Below are 15,925 nucleotides of genomic sequence, written 5' to 3'. Positions count from 1 at the left end.
GCCACCAGGTGGGGTTGAATCTCTGAGTGAGCGTCTTCCGCCTCTCCCCAGGGCCCTGGGAAGGAATAAAATGACCACAGTCCTGCGTGGCTGCACTCAGCGAAAGCTCTTAGCACCGTCCAAATCCTGAGTGTCCCCACACAGTTCCAGTCCAGTCTGCCTTTCCTCTGTCGGAGCTCAAGGTGAGTGGTTGCTGCCAATTTAGCCTCTGTACAGATTCTGCGTCATGGAGCCACCTGGGACTTTTATCCCGAGGGCGCTGGTTCTAGCCATGCGCGGCCGCGGCTGTGGTGTTGCACTCAGCAGAAGCCCAGTACTAAGCCGCAGTAGCCGGACACTGCCGAGGTGGCAGCAGCTTCCAGCACAGTACCCTGGTCCCAGACAGTCCGTGCAGTACCAGCTGAGGGCTTAGCATGCATAGTTTGCAGGACTCAGCCAGGGTGGAAGCCGAGGCGGCTGCAGCGTTCCGCCAATTCCCCTGGTCGCAGTCAGTTTGTGACAGTCCGTGCAGCACCAGCCAAGGGCTTAGCAGGCAGCAGAGTTCACAGGACTCATGCAGGGTCGCAGCCGAGGCGGTAGCAGCAACTTCCCGCTGCCGAGTCCCCTGGTCCCCGCCCAGGCCGCTGCGGACCGTGGGCTCCCGGCCCCCTCTTGCGTCCTCGCAAGCCTACCAGGATTGAGTCAGTGTCCCTGGTTATGTGTTCCTCCAAGGTGTCTTTCGGTTGCCCCTTCCTGACGATTTGCCTTTATTTTTGTTGTAAATCCAGTTTGGTCTTGGGTGATGGTCTGTGTAGCTCCATTCACTCCGCTGCCATTTTTCCTATCCCTGCTCAGCTTTTGCTGTAGTTTTGGGGGATGGGTCTCAGCTGCTGGTATGTGCTTCTGTTGCCTATGGTTGGATGTCTGCTCCCCAGCCTCTGGTGCTGGGGTTATATCTAGACTCTAATCAGGCTGCTACTATGGTGGATGGTGCTGGCCTCCAGTCTGTCTGTGGCTTCTGCGACCAGCACCTTGGGAGGTCCAGTACTGTGCACCAGTCTGTGTTGATACAGAATGTCCACTGGTCCTATGGTGCCAGTTGTGCTGGTGGGCTCAGGTTGCTGGGCCCTAGCAGCTCCCACTGTCTCCTTCCAAGGATGATCCGGGATCTTCCAAAATGGTGTGACCTCCCCGTGGCACAGGGAGAAGTGCCCTGAAGGGCTGTTCACTGTGGTAGCCGGCTGTTCCTGTCCATAGCACAGGAACTTTCTGCTCCACAGCTCTGCACTGCTCGGGTTTGGTCATCCACCTCCACGTCCACTCATACTCTCTCACACACTCGCTCACTCTCTCACGCACTCACCCTCCTCACGGTGCTACCCACTGCCATTCAGGACCTCACTTTTATACATTTTTAGAAGTAGGAATAGAATCCTCATAAATTTTGATACTTTTTCAAATAAGTCTCTCCTGATAAATTATAACTGACTATAGAAAGCCCTTTTACTTTGTGGTAGATGTAACATTCTTACAGAAGGTTCACCATTAACAATGCAAAATTTTAAATCAAGAAGAACCAGGCATTTGGGTTTCTATGGAGATTAATTTTGCTTTACAGAGAATTCTGTTGTAAATGAAAATTGTTATTACCTAAAGAAGGTAGTGCATACATGTGTGTGGGGATGTACGGGAGAGAATTGTTAGAGCCGTTTATAGAGATACATTTCTGCTTTGTGCATGCTAAAGTTCATTGCACAGTTAAATGGAAGGATGCCACAAAGGGTAGTTAACAGTATCTTTCTTGCTTATTTATATAGGTTGTTATGCTGAGCTCAGTTGTTGATTTGCTGACATACATTGATGATTAGCATTTAACCCCTGAGTTAGGCGGCACCTTGCAGTACTGCCACAGTGAATGGATCATCTTCAGAAATGTATGTTGCTTTTGCATTTACCGTAGAACTTATAATTCATGTTAGCTTTAAAATCTAGTGCTAGAATTCTTTTCTTCTTTGGGAAAAATGGAATTCCGGGGCTTGTAGTTTTTAAAAACATATATAATTCAACATCTTGATGTATTTCTTTTTTTTTTTTTTTTTTAATCCTCACCGGAGGACATTTTTCCATTTTTTGTTCAGGTAGAGTGGGAGGGAGAGAGAGGAACAGAGGGAGAGAGAGAAACATCGATGTGAAAGGAACACATCGAGTGGCTGCCACCCGCACGACCGACCAGGGCCGGGGACAAACTGCAACCGAGGTACGCGCCCTTAGTGGGAACCGAACCCGGGTCTCTCAGGACCGCAGGCCGACGCTCTAACCGCTGAGCCAAACAGGCCAGGGCCATCTTGATGTATTTCTATAGGAAATATCTAGAAATGATGAAGAGTCACTGAGAATGGCAATTGAAGGAGAGGCCAAGAGAATAAGGAGATCTTCCTCTGCCTATCCCCTCTTGTGGCCATGTAGTAATTTGAAGAATCAAAGGGTTGGGATTCAAATCCTAGCACAGATGATTTTTAGCTGTGTAACCTTGCACAAGTTATATAACCTCTCTAAGTCTCAGTTTTCCCTGTTGTAAAATGTAAATACTAATAATGTTAAGCATGGTGCCTGGCATATGGCAGGCCCTCAAAATATGTAAATCATGCCCTGGCCAGTGGTGTAGTTGATTGGAATGTTGTCCTATACACCAAAATGGTTGCTGGTTCAATCCCTGGTTCGGTTGCGTACAGGAGGCAACCGATTGTTGGATGTCTCTCTCTCTCTGTTTTTCTCTGTCCCTCCCTCTCCCTCCCTTCCTCCCTTCTTTTCTCTAAGCATATCCTTGGGTGAAGATTTTTTAAAAATATAAATCATATTATTAATCTTACCATCATAGTAGTTCTTCTAAGGGAATTAGATTAGTAGCAAAGACTCCTTGTGTTCTAGAAATTTACAAATAGGCAAAAGCCCTGCACCTCACAGGGGTGAGTTTGTGGTATAAGAACCCTTACTCCAAATCCAAGAGATACAGGAACCTTCTGAAGGAAATAATTAAATGATATTTAATTAAACCAGGATTCTATTTTCCTCATGTTTATTCTTTTTTTGTTGTTAATCCTCACCCAATTATTTTTTTCCATTGATTCATACAGAGAATGGAGTGGAGGGAGGGAGGAGAGAGAGAGAGAGAGAGAGAGAGAGAGAGAGAGAGAGAGACAGAGATTGGTTGCCTCTTGCATGCACCCTGACCTGGCTGGGGATTGAACCTGCAACTCAGGTATGAGCCCTTGAACGGGAATCAAACCTGAGACCCTTCAGTGCACGGGCCAATACTCTAACCACCTAGCACACTGGCCAGGGCCCTCATGCTTATTCTTCAGTCGGTGGTCCTATTCATTTATATGAAGACATATTGTGAAAATTAACAATGGCTAGCCTTAAATAACTGATAGAGATATAAATAAAAGAGCAGATACCTTGAGCTGTGTTGTGTGGTAAAAAGGGGATTTATATGGTCTTTATATGTTGTCCTTCTTTCTCTGAGTAATTGATTTTGGAAACAAAGTAAATAACAAAATCTTACTTGACATTTTAGGGCAACAGAACCTGAAATGAACTATTTTCCCTCATCACTCATTCCATCACCTTGCTTGGAATGCTAATACTTTTTTATATACTAGAATAAATATAAAGTGGCTTTGATGTTTTCATCTCTCTTCAGAAGTAAAGTTATTATAAGCTAATTTTACAATTGCAGAGTTTACTAGAATAAGGAAAACACTGTGGTTTTCAAGATCATAAAATATATTACTCAGTACATGGCATCTAGGTTGCGGGTTTGATACCTGGTCAGGTTGCACACAGGAGGCAACCAACTGAGAGCTTTCATCAGTGTCCAAGAAATAAGTACAGAAATTTAGATAGAAGTCATGTAAGAAGACTCTTCACCTGACTATAGTTTTTTGGAGGCTTAGATACAAAGTTAAAGTTGGCTGTCAAGGGCAATGCCAACTTTCCTTAGCAAGGAGAGTTCATAGTATATGCATTTGCTGTCATACCTAAATAAAAGTAAATTCAATTACTGACCCACATTTTGTTATGCTGGCAGAGTTTCCACAGAATTAAAAAATTACTGGTTCTTTGCAGGCTATAGAAAATTTTGCCCTTACAGTGAAAGAAATGGCTCAAATGTTACAGTCCTTTGGAATTGAACTGGCTGAGACAGAATTACCTGATGATATTTCTTCAATAGAAGAAATTCTTGTAATTTGTACTGAAAGGTATCACCTGTTGAAGGTGTGTCAGCAAGAGGGGAGAAACACATGTTTTCCATGGTCTTTTTCTAGAGAGGTGTTCACTGTGTCTATTTTACACTCATTAGTGGGTAAGGAAACAAAAGCTATATTTATATATTCTAAAGCACACTAATAAAATCTTGAATAAAAATGAATACTTGATAAGAGGAGAATGTCATGGATATGTTAAATCTAAGTGTCTCCTTTGTAAATGATGCATTCTCTTGAGAAGCTGTGTTTTTGTATTTTTGTTTTTTGTTTTTGTAAATAGTTTATAAATGCTCCAGAATAAGAATTCCAATTATTTTTGTTACCACATATTAGTTATCTTGCAGAAAGGCCTTCTCATTTGGAAAGTTAGAGTGTCAAGAGACATACAGGTGTTCACTTTTAATATCTACCACAGCCTTGGACAGTTTTGCTCAGCTGTTAGAGCATCGGCCTGTGGTCCAGAGAAACCCGGGTTCAGTTCCCGCTAAGGGCATGTACCTCGGTTGCAGTTTGTCCCCGGCCCTGGTTGGTCGTATGGGTGGCAGCCACTCGATGTTTCTCTCTCTTTCTCTCTTCCTCTCTCTCCCTCCCACTCTACCTGAACAAAAAATGGAAAAATGTCCAGTGGAAAAATGTCCTTGGGGAAGGATAAAAAAAAAAAATCTACCACAAGTAAGATGTAAAATGTTGAACTTGATGAACAGTCAGGAAGCCTGGTTTCTTGTCCCAACTCTGCCATATACTATTATTTGGAGTAAACCAAATATGATAAATTGATTACAAGCTTTCTTTTTCACAGAGTACTAGTTCTTGATGTTTTCTAGAATAAATAGGAAGTTGATTTTGCTCTCCTACCTAGTTATATGGAGTGTTGGGTTGTGAAGGCTTCTGAGTAACAATTCAGACCATCACCAAGTACTTTAGATTTACTTTTCCAAAAAGGTTATGAATGATCTGAACAAGGATGAGGCATTCCTGTTGAACTCATGTCCTTAATATAGTAATAGGCTTATTGGGACACTGACAGATACAAACTCTATGTAGAAGTGACAATTTTTAAATTAAGAGAACAAGTGAAGATTTGAATCATAATCTAAAAGGAAAACTGTTCTAGAAAAGAAAACTTTTTCTCACGAGCTGTGTGACTGGGTAATTTGCTTACCCTCTGTAAGTTTTTTTTTCTTCTATGTACAATGAGGTTGATGATGATGATACATGCATATCTTGTAGGGTTTTTGTGAGGATGAAATGAGTTAAAATATGTACTTTATGCACTACAGTGTTTGGCATATAGTTGGCAATAGCTCTTAAATATTTATGTTATTTTTTTTCTTTATTGGTGTTAGAGAGAGAGGAAAAGAGAGAGAGAGAGATAGAAACATCGATGAGAGAGAACATCGGTTGACTGCCTCCTGCATGCCCCCCACTGGGGATTTGGCCCACAACCTGAGCATGTGCCCTGACAGGGAATCGAACTGGCACCCACTTAGTGCATGGGTCAACGCTCAACCATTGAGCCACACCAGCCAGATGGCAGTGTTTTTTCTTTCTTATATTGATGGTGGTGTCATGGAACCTGTTCCCAGAAAAATACATATGCACCCAAATTTTTAGATCTCCTGAAGGAAGTCATAGATCACTCTTACATGCCTGAAGAATCCACTCTCCAAGGTTAAGACCTTCTAAAGAGAAGTATATGCTTCATGATTAAATAATTAATCCAAATGTGTACATAATATTTATGGCAGGCAGTGATAGGTAACAATTAAGGATTAGTAGGAAAGGCTTCTAACTATATCTGAATATACATTAAATGTTATTTGTTACTATATGATTTCTAGTGTGGTACTCTTTATTATGCTACTACTGATTTATTGCAGTACATTAAAAATATTAGCAGACTAGAATAACTTAGAACTTTTACCAGTAAGAGAAGGAGGTTACAAACAGTGCATGGGGTACTTCTGCCTGTGAAGATCTTATAGAAATTATGTTCGCAGCATCTATCTCAACAGAGTGAGTTTTCCTGGAGAGTCTCACAGCTTTTGGATTCAGTGGTACTGAAGTATTCCTTGACTTTTCAGTTATGAAAGTAAAGGCCATTCTAGAACTACTGTTTCTATTCTGTATACTGTAGGTATATGCTTCCTTCTCTTCAGGTCATTCAAATTAGATTACTAGCAGGTATTTGATACATCCTATTTTAACTTTATACAGAATGATATTACGGCTATAACCAAAGAAGGAAAACTTCTGCTAACAAATCTGGAAGTGCCTGACACTAAAGAATCTGTCAGTATAAGACTTGAACATCATCAGCAAATAAGTGGTGACTGGCAAACTGTTAATAAGTGAGTGCTTTCTTTTGGGCATAGAGTTACTTATTTTATATTTTTGAAAGAGAATTACTCATTTTTGCTGCAATCTGTTAAGTGTTAAAGTATTCCTGGATCTCTAGATATCTGAGAACTCAATTCTGAGTTATCTCACAGAAGTTAGCTTGCTTACAGACAAGATTCTGTGGACACTGATGGTCTCTACTTGGACCAAGTGTCATGGGCTGTGACTTTGTCTATAATTCATAATGTCCAGATCAGGTTTATCTACATACCTATAAAACAAGCTTTTGCTTTTAAGGAATTCTATTACTTTTCTTTGTTAAGATTGCTGACTCAAGTACATGATATGAAAATCGCTTTTGATGAATTTTGGGAAAAACACCAACTGAAAATGGAGCAGTATCTGCAACTATGGAAGTTTGAGCAGGATTTTCAAAAGGTCAGTTAAACACTTTTTTAAAATTGATTTTAGAGAGAGGAAAGGAGAGAGAGAGAAACATTCATTGGTTGCTTCCTGCATGTACTCTGACTAGGGATCAAACCCATGACCCTTCAGTGCACAGAATGATGCTCCAACCAACTGAGCTATACTGGCCAGGGCTAACAATTATTTTCATTACATCAGAGGTTTTTATTCCTTGATCATTAGAAATACAGTCTCACAAGATGACCATTTAAGCCCATAGAGAGATGGAGGAAAAAAAGGAGGTAATTGTGAGTGAACCTTGACCTTGAATGAAGAAAACAGCCCTGGCCAGTTTGGCTCAGCGGTTAGAGCGTCAGCCTGCAGTCCAGAGAGACCCGGGTTCGGTTCCCGCTAAGGGCATGTGCCTCGGTTGCAGTTTGTCCCCGGCCCTGGTTGGGTCGTGTAGGTGACAACCACTCGATGTGTCCCTTTCACGTCGATGTTTCTCTCTCTCTCTCTCTCCCTCCCACTCTATCTGAACAAAATATCAAAAAGTGTCCTCAGGTGAGGACTATAATAAAAATAAAGAAAAAAAAAAAAGAAAACAACTACTAAATGCCAATACTTCTACTTCTCGGGCTTATTCAGTTCCTTCAAAAGAGCAGTTATGTGCTAACATATATGAAAGGGACAAAGTTATAATCTACACTTTTGTTTGTTATTTTAATTTATTTTAAATATAAAATGCTCTCAGACTATGTGATAGTTTTCCAAGGAAATAGTGTCAATTTCCTTCTTGATTTTTTAAAATACTATATTCCTCTGCTGACTATATTTAACATGATCTAATAAATCTTTTTTTTTTCTGATCTAGCAATTTATATTTATGAAAAGCCTGATGGGTTAAATTAAATAATGTTTAATTATACATTATTTAAGAGGTTAAAAGTATATTCAGTTAGATCCTTCTGGAAAATACATTCTATATAGTCAGGAACATAGAATTAGTTTTTTGTTGTTGTTTGTTTTAAGTTGCTGGTTGGTTTATTTATTTTTTTACTTTAAAGACAAGACTAAAATAAAAAACTCTGAACTTATACTTTTCAACCTGAAAGAATCAAGGAATAGCTATACTTCTAAAGTAGCTGCAATAAGGCAAATATTATTATTATCAGTACTAATTTTACCCAAACAAGGCAAAATACAAATATCTGATTTTGTACTTAATTTGAAGTATTACCACTGAAGTCAGTTATAGATGTTTACTCCAAAAGAGGCTTACTATGAAGACTACAGACTCAAATACTGATAATGGTTTTTCAAAATTCGATTTATGGAATACATAGAAAATAGGTTAAATTGGAACTCATTGTGAGTTTTATAATGTTGATTAGCAATGATTTTTTAAAGACATAAAAAGCTATTGTTTCCATATAAATCAGGAGTTTTAAAATTATCTCTAGTGCTTTCAACTGTCACAGGATTATAAACCAAAGACCCAAATAATTTAAAGTGATCAGATACTATTTAGGCAACAATTTTCATGTGTCAGTACTTTTAATGTTATATATATAAAATGACACATAGTAAAAAGTTGACTATAACAAGTTGTAGCCCCTCCATTTCCATGCTTAGCACACTACATTATAGTAAACCGAGTTTATATTTCACCATCAAGTATGGTTCTCCCATTATTTCACTTTGTGATGAGTCATTGAGAATATCTTCAAATCCAATAGTCTTATCACCCCTCACAATATTAGTGAAAGGCTTCAGCTTGGAAAAGATGGAAGACACTGAACCTGTTGCGCTGCCTTGAATTTCATTTGAAATTTAATGGAGCAAGCAGACCCTGGATGTTTCTCAGTATGGAAAAATCCATTTTATCTTGGTTGATCTGAAACTTTCCTTCTGAAAATTCAAGAGGATGACTGAGCAAAAGTTCATTTTTCAAATTAGAAAAAAAACTTTTTTGAAGAGGATCATGTCTTTCAAAAGATCCACTTGCTGAAAGTTCAGTAACTAGAATACTGCCTTTTAACTGAGATACAAGACCTCTGGTATTCATCTTCAGCTTGCTCTGTAACAACCTCTCAGCTCTGTTACCACACTAGATTTAGTTTTCTCCTTTCTTTGCAGTCATGTCTAAGCTCCTCACAGTCTCTTTCATATATGTTACCAGGGAATCCAAGGAAAACTCATTTCTTTTTTTTTTTTTTTTTTTAGAAAACACACTTTATTATCATTATTTTTTTATTTTTATCCTCACCCGAGGGCATTTATCCATTTTTGTTCAGATAGAGCGGGAGGGAGAGAGAGAGAGATAGAAACATCGAAAGGGACACATCAACTGGCTGTCTCTTGCACAACCACAACTGGGGCCCGCGACAAACTGCAATTGAGGTGCGTACACTTAATGGGAAATGAACCCGGGTCTCTCTGGACCATGGGCCAACACTCTAACCGCTGAGCCAAACCGGCCAGGGCAGAACACTCATTTCTTTTTTCTTTTCCATGTGGCCAGCTTTTTTTCTACCCATGAGTGGCACACTTACTTGGTATTTCATTTGTTCTAGCAGGATTAGGTTTAGGGAGGGGTACTGCATTCTGGACACAGGGCTCAGTTACTACCAACCCTTTCCCTCCTGTGATTCTAACAAATTTTAAAGTATCATGCTCTCCATGAAATAAATCTTAAAGTAAGAATAAATCAAATTGCCCTTGGTCCTTCCAGATATTTGTGTCTATTCCTCCTACCCAATTGAACATGTTAAAAAATAATACTTTTCCTGAACATATTATTATGCATCTATTTATACCTTAATTTGCATCCATACTAAAGTTTTATCCTGCAGTTATATTCTGTTTCTTCAGGTCATTGTTACCTCTAATTAGTATTGTTTTTTTTTTTTTTTTTTTTTTATTGACTTTTTAGAGATAGAGGAAGGGAGAGAGAGATGGAAACATCAATGTGAGAGAGACATTGATCTGCTACTTCCTGCATGCCCCCTACTGGGGATTGAGCCCACAACCTGGACCTCTCAGTCCATGGGACAATGCTCAATCGGCTGGGCAGTATTGTTGTTTTTCGTAATGGATTGTAACCTCATTAACATGATCTGTATCTCATAGTGACATCAAATAGAAGATAGACTCTGTATATTTAGGAAGTTAACTTAAAAAGTTGTTTGGAAATTTCAAACTTACATAAAATTTTGAATGTTGTCAAACTTGTGATATTTTTGAATATACAGAATAGGAATATTCTGTTGCATAATCATAGTACAGTTATCAAATTCAGTACATTCAACAGTACTGCAGTAGTTTTGTATTATCTACCATCAGTATTCCAATTTTGTCAATTGACTTGGTACTATCTTTTTTTTATTGATGTTTTCTTAGAGAGAGAGAGAGAAAGAAACATCAATGTGAGAGAGAAACATTGACTGGTTACTTCCCATACATACCCTAACTGGGGATCGAACCCACAACCTGGGTAAGTGCTCTGACTGGGAATTGAGCCTGTGACCCTTTGGTGGACTTGATGGTGCTCCAACCAACTGAGCCACACCAGCCAGGGTAATACTATCCTTTACATTATTTCCTCCCAGTCCAGCACAGAATCCAGTCTAGAGGGCCGTGTATTGCATTAAGTTGTCATGTCTCCTTAGTTACCTTTAGTCTAGACCATTTCTATAGCCATTCTTTGTCTTTTATGACATTAATATTTTTGAATAATACAGTCCTTTTTATTTTTTTTTATTTTTTAATTGAATTTATTGTGGTGATAATAAAATTATATGGGTTTCAGTTATACACTTCTATAATACATCATTGGTATATCGTATTGTGTGATTTGATTTATATGTGCACTCTAATGAACAAAATTAGCTGACGAACAAAATAGAAACAGAGGCATAGATACATAGAACAGATTGACAGCTGTCACAAGGGAGGGTATTGGGGGGACTGGGTGGAAAAGGTGAAGGGATTAAGCAAAAAGAAAAACCTCATTGACAGACAACAGTATAATACAGTTCTTTTTAAAATAAAATATTCTTCTTTTTGAGATAATGGTGTGAAATGTTCTAGGCCTGTTAGTGGAAATAAGATCATAAATCATTTAGGAGAAGCTAGAAAATGTCTATCAAGAATGCTATTTGGTACTTGAAAATGATGGAAACATACAAGAACATAACATACATTCATACAGTTAAATTTACTTAGTCCTACTAGCTGTGTGACCTTAGATTACATTTTCTAAGCCCCAATATCTTCATTTATAAATTGGGGATGAAAGGACCTAATTTGTGGAGTGATTGTAAGAATTCATTTAGGTTTGTAGATAAAACACTAAGCACAGTACCTGAAATATATGGATATATTGTAAGTATTCAAAAGAGCCAGCTGCCGCACTTAAAGCTTAGACTCATGGTTTTACTACCTAACAAACTCTAGCTTTGCTCTTCTGTTTTGTATGTGAGGTCAAGGCCATGGATTTTGAGGTGTATTCTCAGCAAAGAGACAGATTTGTGGGTGAACCACAAGCACCAAAAAATAAAAATAAGGGTTAGCAGTTGTGGTGAAAAGTTCTGGAATTGTGTTTGTAGATCTTTGTTATTGTGGGGCAATTTATCAATCCCTTTGGTATACTAAAAAGAGAAGGCAAACTGGCTTGCAAACTAGGGGACTTTGTTTTATTTTTTAAAAATAATTTTTAGTTTTAATTGTGGTGAAAGACAACAAAATTTAATATATTAACCATTTTTAAGTGTATTCAAGTTGTAAAACTTTTTTATCTTGCAACACTAGAAATCTATTATATTTAAATGGCTTCCTGTTTTGACCCTGGTTTCCACACTAGCTAGATAGACTAGTCACTTCTTCATTTGGGGATTCAGGTTTCTTTATTTTACCTCCAAAAACATTTCTGGAGCTTCTATTACGTTTCAGTCACTATACTGGGGGTGAGTAATCAGTTGATGTGGAGGCAAGGCTGTTAAGATACCTTTTGACATGGAAACCCTGGGACAGATTCACTTCAGGTCTGTAAAGAGTCAGGTATATGATGACTCTAATGGGATTTCCAAGGTTGAGATGTATAAAATCCATTGGCTTTCTTTGGCTGGTGTGTACCTCATTTGATATATGCTGTTCTGTTCTAAATCTGTACAGCCCACAAGAAGCAAATCTCATTCCTGTTTTAGGAGGCTGGCTGATTTTCTCTTTATGTTACCAGAAATGTGTGAGCTTCTGATGACATCAATTGCTATAGCTAATTACTGTAACTATAAGCTTTTTTTGCAGCCTATGGAAGTATGACATCAAACCATATTTTTTGCAAAATATCTCCTTGCTCAACCCGGTTGCTTGTTAATTACTTTATCCCCCTCTCTTTGAACAGAGATCATGCAGTTATTATTTTACTTCTTTCTTAAAATCAGGATCTGTTAGCAAAGGCACAGTTTGTGATTTTACATGGACACAGACTTGCAGCAAATCGCCATTACGCACTTGATTTGATTTGCCAGAGGTGCAATGAGCTACGTTCTTTCTAATATGTTGGTTAATGAGATCAAAGCCAAACGGATGCAACTCAGCAGGATCTTCAAAATGCATAAACTTCTACTGCAGGTAGTGTCATGGGACATGATGCATTTCTGAAAAAGAAGATAAATATTTTTCTTGGGTCCTTCTCACAGGTTGTAGGGTCAGGGTCTCATAGAGCTTTGGAATTAAATTTGCAAGACATCTGAGTTTGACTATGCTTATTTAACCCATATTAACTCTATAGAATTCATAGCAGGTCTAGTATTGTAAGAATTTTGGCCTCTGTTCTGAATATTGAGATCATGGTTGTGATGACGTCTTTCTATTTTGGGTACATCTCTGAAGCCTCTACTTTGGTAATAGATTGCAGTTGGAACACTTTTAAAAGCCCTGGGGACATTTTGCTAAAGCCTGAAACTCTTTTCACATTTCATAGTTACAGCAATAAGAAATTAAACAATGACTAGAAAATATTCCTACATGGCTTGAAGGTCTAACCCCATTATGGGTACACAGTAAAGAAAAGATCTGGTCCTGGCAGTAGAATGTAAAATAGGGGTATGACTTATAGGCATCAAATCTTAATAAGAATATTTCTTTTCTGCACATCTCCTTCTCTGGCAAGGAAACTTTTATCCTTGTCCTGTGCAATTATTATGCTTTTATGTTATACTTTATATTTTTCTAGGAGTTTCATATTTTAGTTATTGATTTTGGGAGAATAGCATGCAGCTAAAATGTTAGTATTGAAAGAATGGTCAGGCTCCTGCTGCAGAATGATTTCCTTGTTATGAAATGAGTGTAGCACTTTCTAGCCTTGGCCATGCATCAGAAATACCTGTAGAGTTCTGTAAACATATAATTGCCTGGCTTATGGCTCTGAGATCCTGAATTAGAATTTCTGGAGGTCCAACCCTGATATCTTTATTTTTAATAGCTCTGAGAATAATCCTGACAGACAGAAGCCAGGATTGATAAACTCATAAACACTGTCTTAAGGGACAAACATATTTGTTTTTCATTCACTTATGGTTCTGTGTGTGTGTGTGTGTGCGCGCGCACACATGCACGCACGTGTGTGTGTAATGTGCTCACCAGGCTCGTCAGTACTGTGATGAAGAAGAATGTCTTCTACATAATCAGGAAATAGATAAGTTTCAGTCTAAAAAAGATGCTCAAAAAGCCCTCCAAGATATCGAACATTTTCTTGACATGGCTCAGCCCTTTATAAATTATGATAATAAAACCCTACAGTATGAATTTGATGTAATTTTATCTCCTGAAATAAAGGTAACAGGCTTCTTTTAAAGTAAACATATTTTTGAAAACAATAATTAATTACAGTAGTTTTGATAAGAGTTTTATTACTTCACAGCTAACTTTATATCAAGTAGCAATTACACAGTTTTCTAACAGATTAGGGGTGATATCAGTGCCACAGTTAAGCATCAAAAAGTCCAAAGGCATATTCTTGCTATTTTATAAAGAGTGATTTCCTTTTTGAGCTCTGACTCCAATATTTTTTTTCTGTTTTTTTTTTTATTATTATTATTAATTTATTTATTTTTGTTAGACATGTTTCTCCATTTCCCCCCACTGATTCCTCCCTCCCCCTCCTTCCCGGCTCTGTCCCCAGTTTGTTGTCCATGTCCATTGTTCATGCATACATGAATATAAGTTCTGTGGTTTATCTCCCCCACAGCCCCCTCTTCTGGGGATGATCAGTCTGTACCTCACTTCCACGTCTCAGGGATTATCCCATTCCTCAGACTGTTATGTTCATTATATTGCACAAATAAGTGAGATCATATGATACTTGTTTTCTCTGTTTGGTTTGTTTCACATAGGATAATACTTTCCAGGTCCTTCCATGTAGTCCCAAAGAATAGGAGATCTTTTTTTCTTACACCTATGTAGTACTTCATTGTGTATTTGTACCACAGTTTTTTTTTATCCATTCGTCTACTGGTGGACACTTGGGCTGTTTCCAGATCTTAGCTATTGTAAATAGTGCTGCTACAAACATGGGGGTACATATATTATTTCTAATTGGTGTTTCAGGCTTCTTAGGGTATATTCCTAGAAGTGGGAACACTGGGTCAAATAGAAGTTCAATCTTTAATTTTTTGAGGTAACAGCATATTAGTTTCCACAGTGGCTGCACCAGTCTGCATTCCCACCAGTAGTGTACTAGAGTCCCCTTTTCTCCACACCCTCACCAACACTTGTTTGATGATTTGTTGATGGTGGCCATTCTGACAGGTGTGAGGTGATACCTCATTGTTGTTTTAATTTGCATCTGTCTGATGATTAGTAATGATGAGCATTTCTTCATATGTCTCTTAGCCATTTGTATGTCCTGTTTGGAGAGGTGTCTATTTAGGTCCTTTGCCCATTTCTTTTTTTTTTAAATTTTCTTTTTTAAATTTCTTTTGTATATACATTTTTTTATTAATTAATTTTTGTTACAGATGTTTCTCCTTTTTCCCCCCTGATTCACCCTTCCCCCTCCCTGCCTTTCCCAAGTTTGTTGTCCATGTCCACTGTTCATGCATACGCACATATAAGTTCTATGGTTTATCTCTCCCCCACAACCCCCTCTTCTGGGGATTGTCAGTCTGTACCTCACTTCCACGTCTCTGGGACTACCCCATTCCTCAGACTGTTATGTTCATTATATTCCATATATAAGTGAGATCATATGAAACTTGTCTTTCTCTGTATGGCTTGTTTCACTTAGGATGATACTTTCCAGGTCCCTCCATGTAGTCTCAAAGGATAAGAGATCTTTTTTTCTTATAGCTGCATAGTACTCCATTGTGTATATGTACCACAGCTTTTTTATCCATTAGTCTACTTATGGACACTTGGGCTGTTTCCAGATCTTAGCTATTGTAAATAGTGCTGCTACAAACATGGGGGTACATATATTCTTTCTGATTGGTGTTTCAGGCTTATTAGGGTATATTCCTAGAAGAAGGATCACTGGGTCAAATGGAAGTTCAATTTTTAATTTTTTGAGGTAACACCATATTGTTTTCCATAGTGGCTGCACCAGTCTGCATTTCCACCAGCAGTGCACTAGAGTGCACACCCTCCACACCCTCGCCAACACTTGTTGTTTGATGATTTGTTGATGGTGGCCATTCTGACAGGTGTGAGGTGATACCTCATTGTTGTTTTAATTTGCATCTCTCTGATGATTAGTAATGTTGAGCATTTCTTCATATGTCTCTTAGCCATTTGTGTGTCCTGTTTGGAGAGGTGTCTATTTAGTTCCTCTGCCCATTTTTTAATTGGGTTCTTTGTCTTCTTTCTGTGGAGTTGTATGAGCACTCTATATGTACTGGAAATCAACCCCTTATCTGATGTATCATTGGCAA

The 15,925-nt window shown here is 38.5% G+C and overlaps 1 protein-coding gene and 1 pseudogene across 1 annotated transcript in view; one reads left to right on the top strand and one right to left on the bottom strand.

The window, feature by feature from the left end:
* The window catches only part of MCF2 (MCF.2 cell line derived transforming sequence), an 87,945-nt gene extending 74,095 nt beyond the window's left edge, over nt 1–13,850 (top strand). Inside the window, 7 exon segments of the mRNA XM_036270080.1 lie at nt 1,797–1,913; nt 4,108–4,257; nt 6,465–6,598; nt 6,911–7,025; nt 12,437–12,540; nt 12,542–12,626; nt 13,641–13,850. Of these exon segments, the coding sequence (XP_036125973.1) occupies nt 1,797–1,913; nt 4,108–4,257; nt 6,465–6,598; nt 6,911–7,025; nt 12,437–12,540; nt 12,542–12,626; nt 13,641–13,850 (915 nt within the window).
* Nucleotides 8,637–9,060, bottom strand: LOC118635711 (annotated as a pseudogene).
* Nucleotides 13,851–15,925: the final 2,075 nt, after the last annotated feature.

This window comes from Molossus molossus, unplaced genomic scaffold (assembly GCF_014108415.1).
Source record: "Molossus molossus isolate mMolMol1 unplaced genomic scaffold, mMolMol1.p scaffold_m16_p_2, whole genome shotgun sequence".
Classification (NCBI taxonomy): domain Eukaryota; kingdom Metazoa; phylum Chordata; class Mammalia; order Chiroptera; family Molossidae; genus Molossus; species Molossus molossus.
The sequence above is the reverse complement of the archived record's forward strand: the minus strand, read 5'-3'. Positions and strand labels throughout refer to the sequence as shown.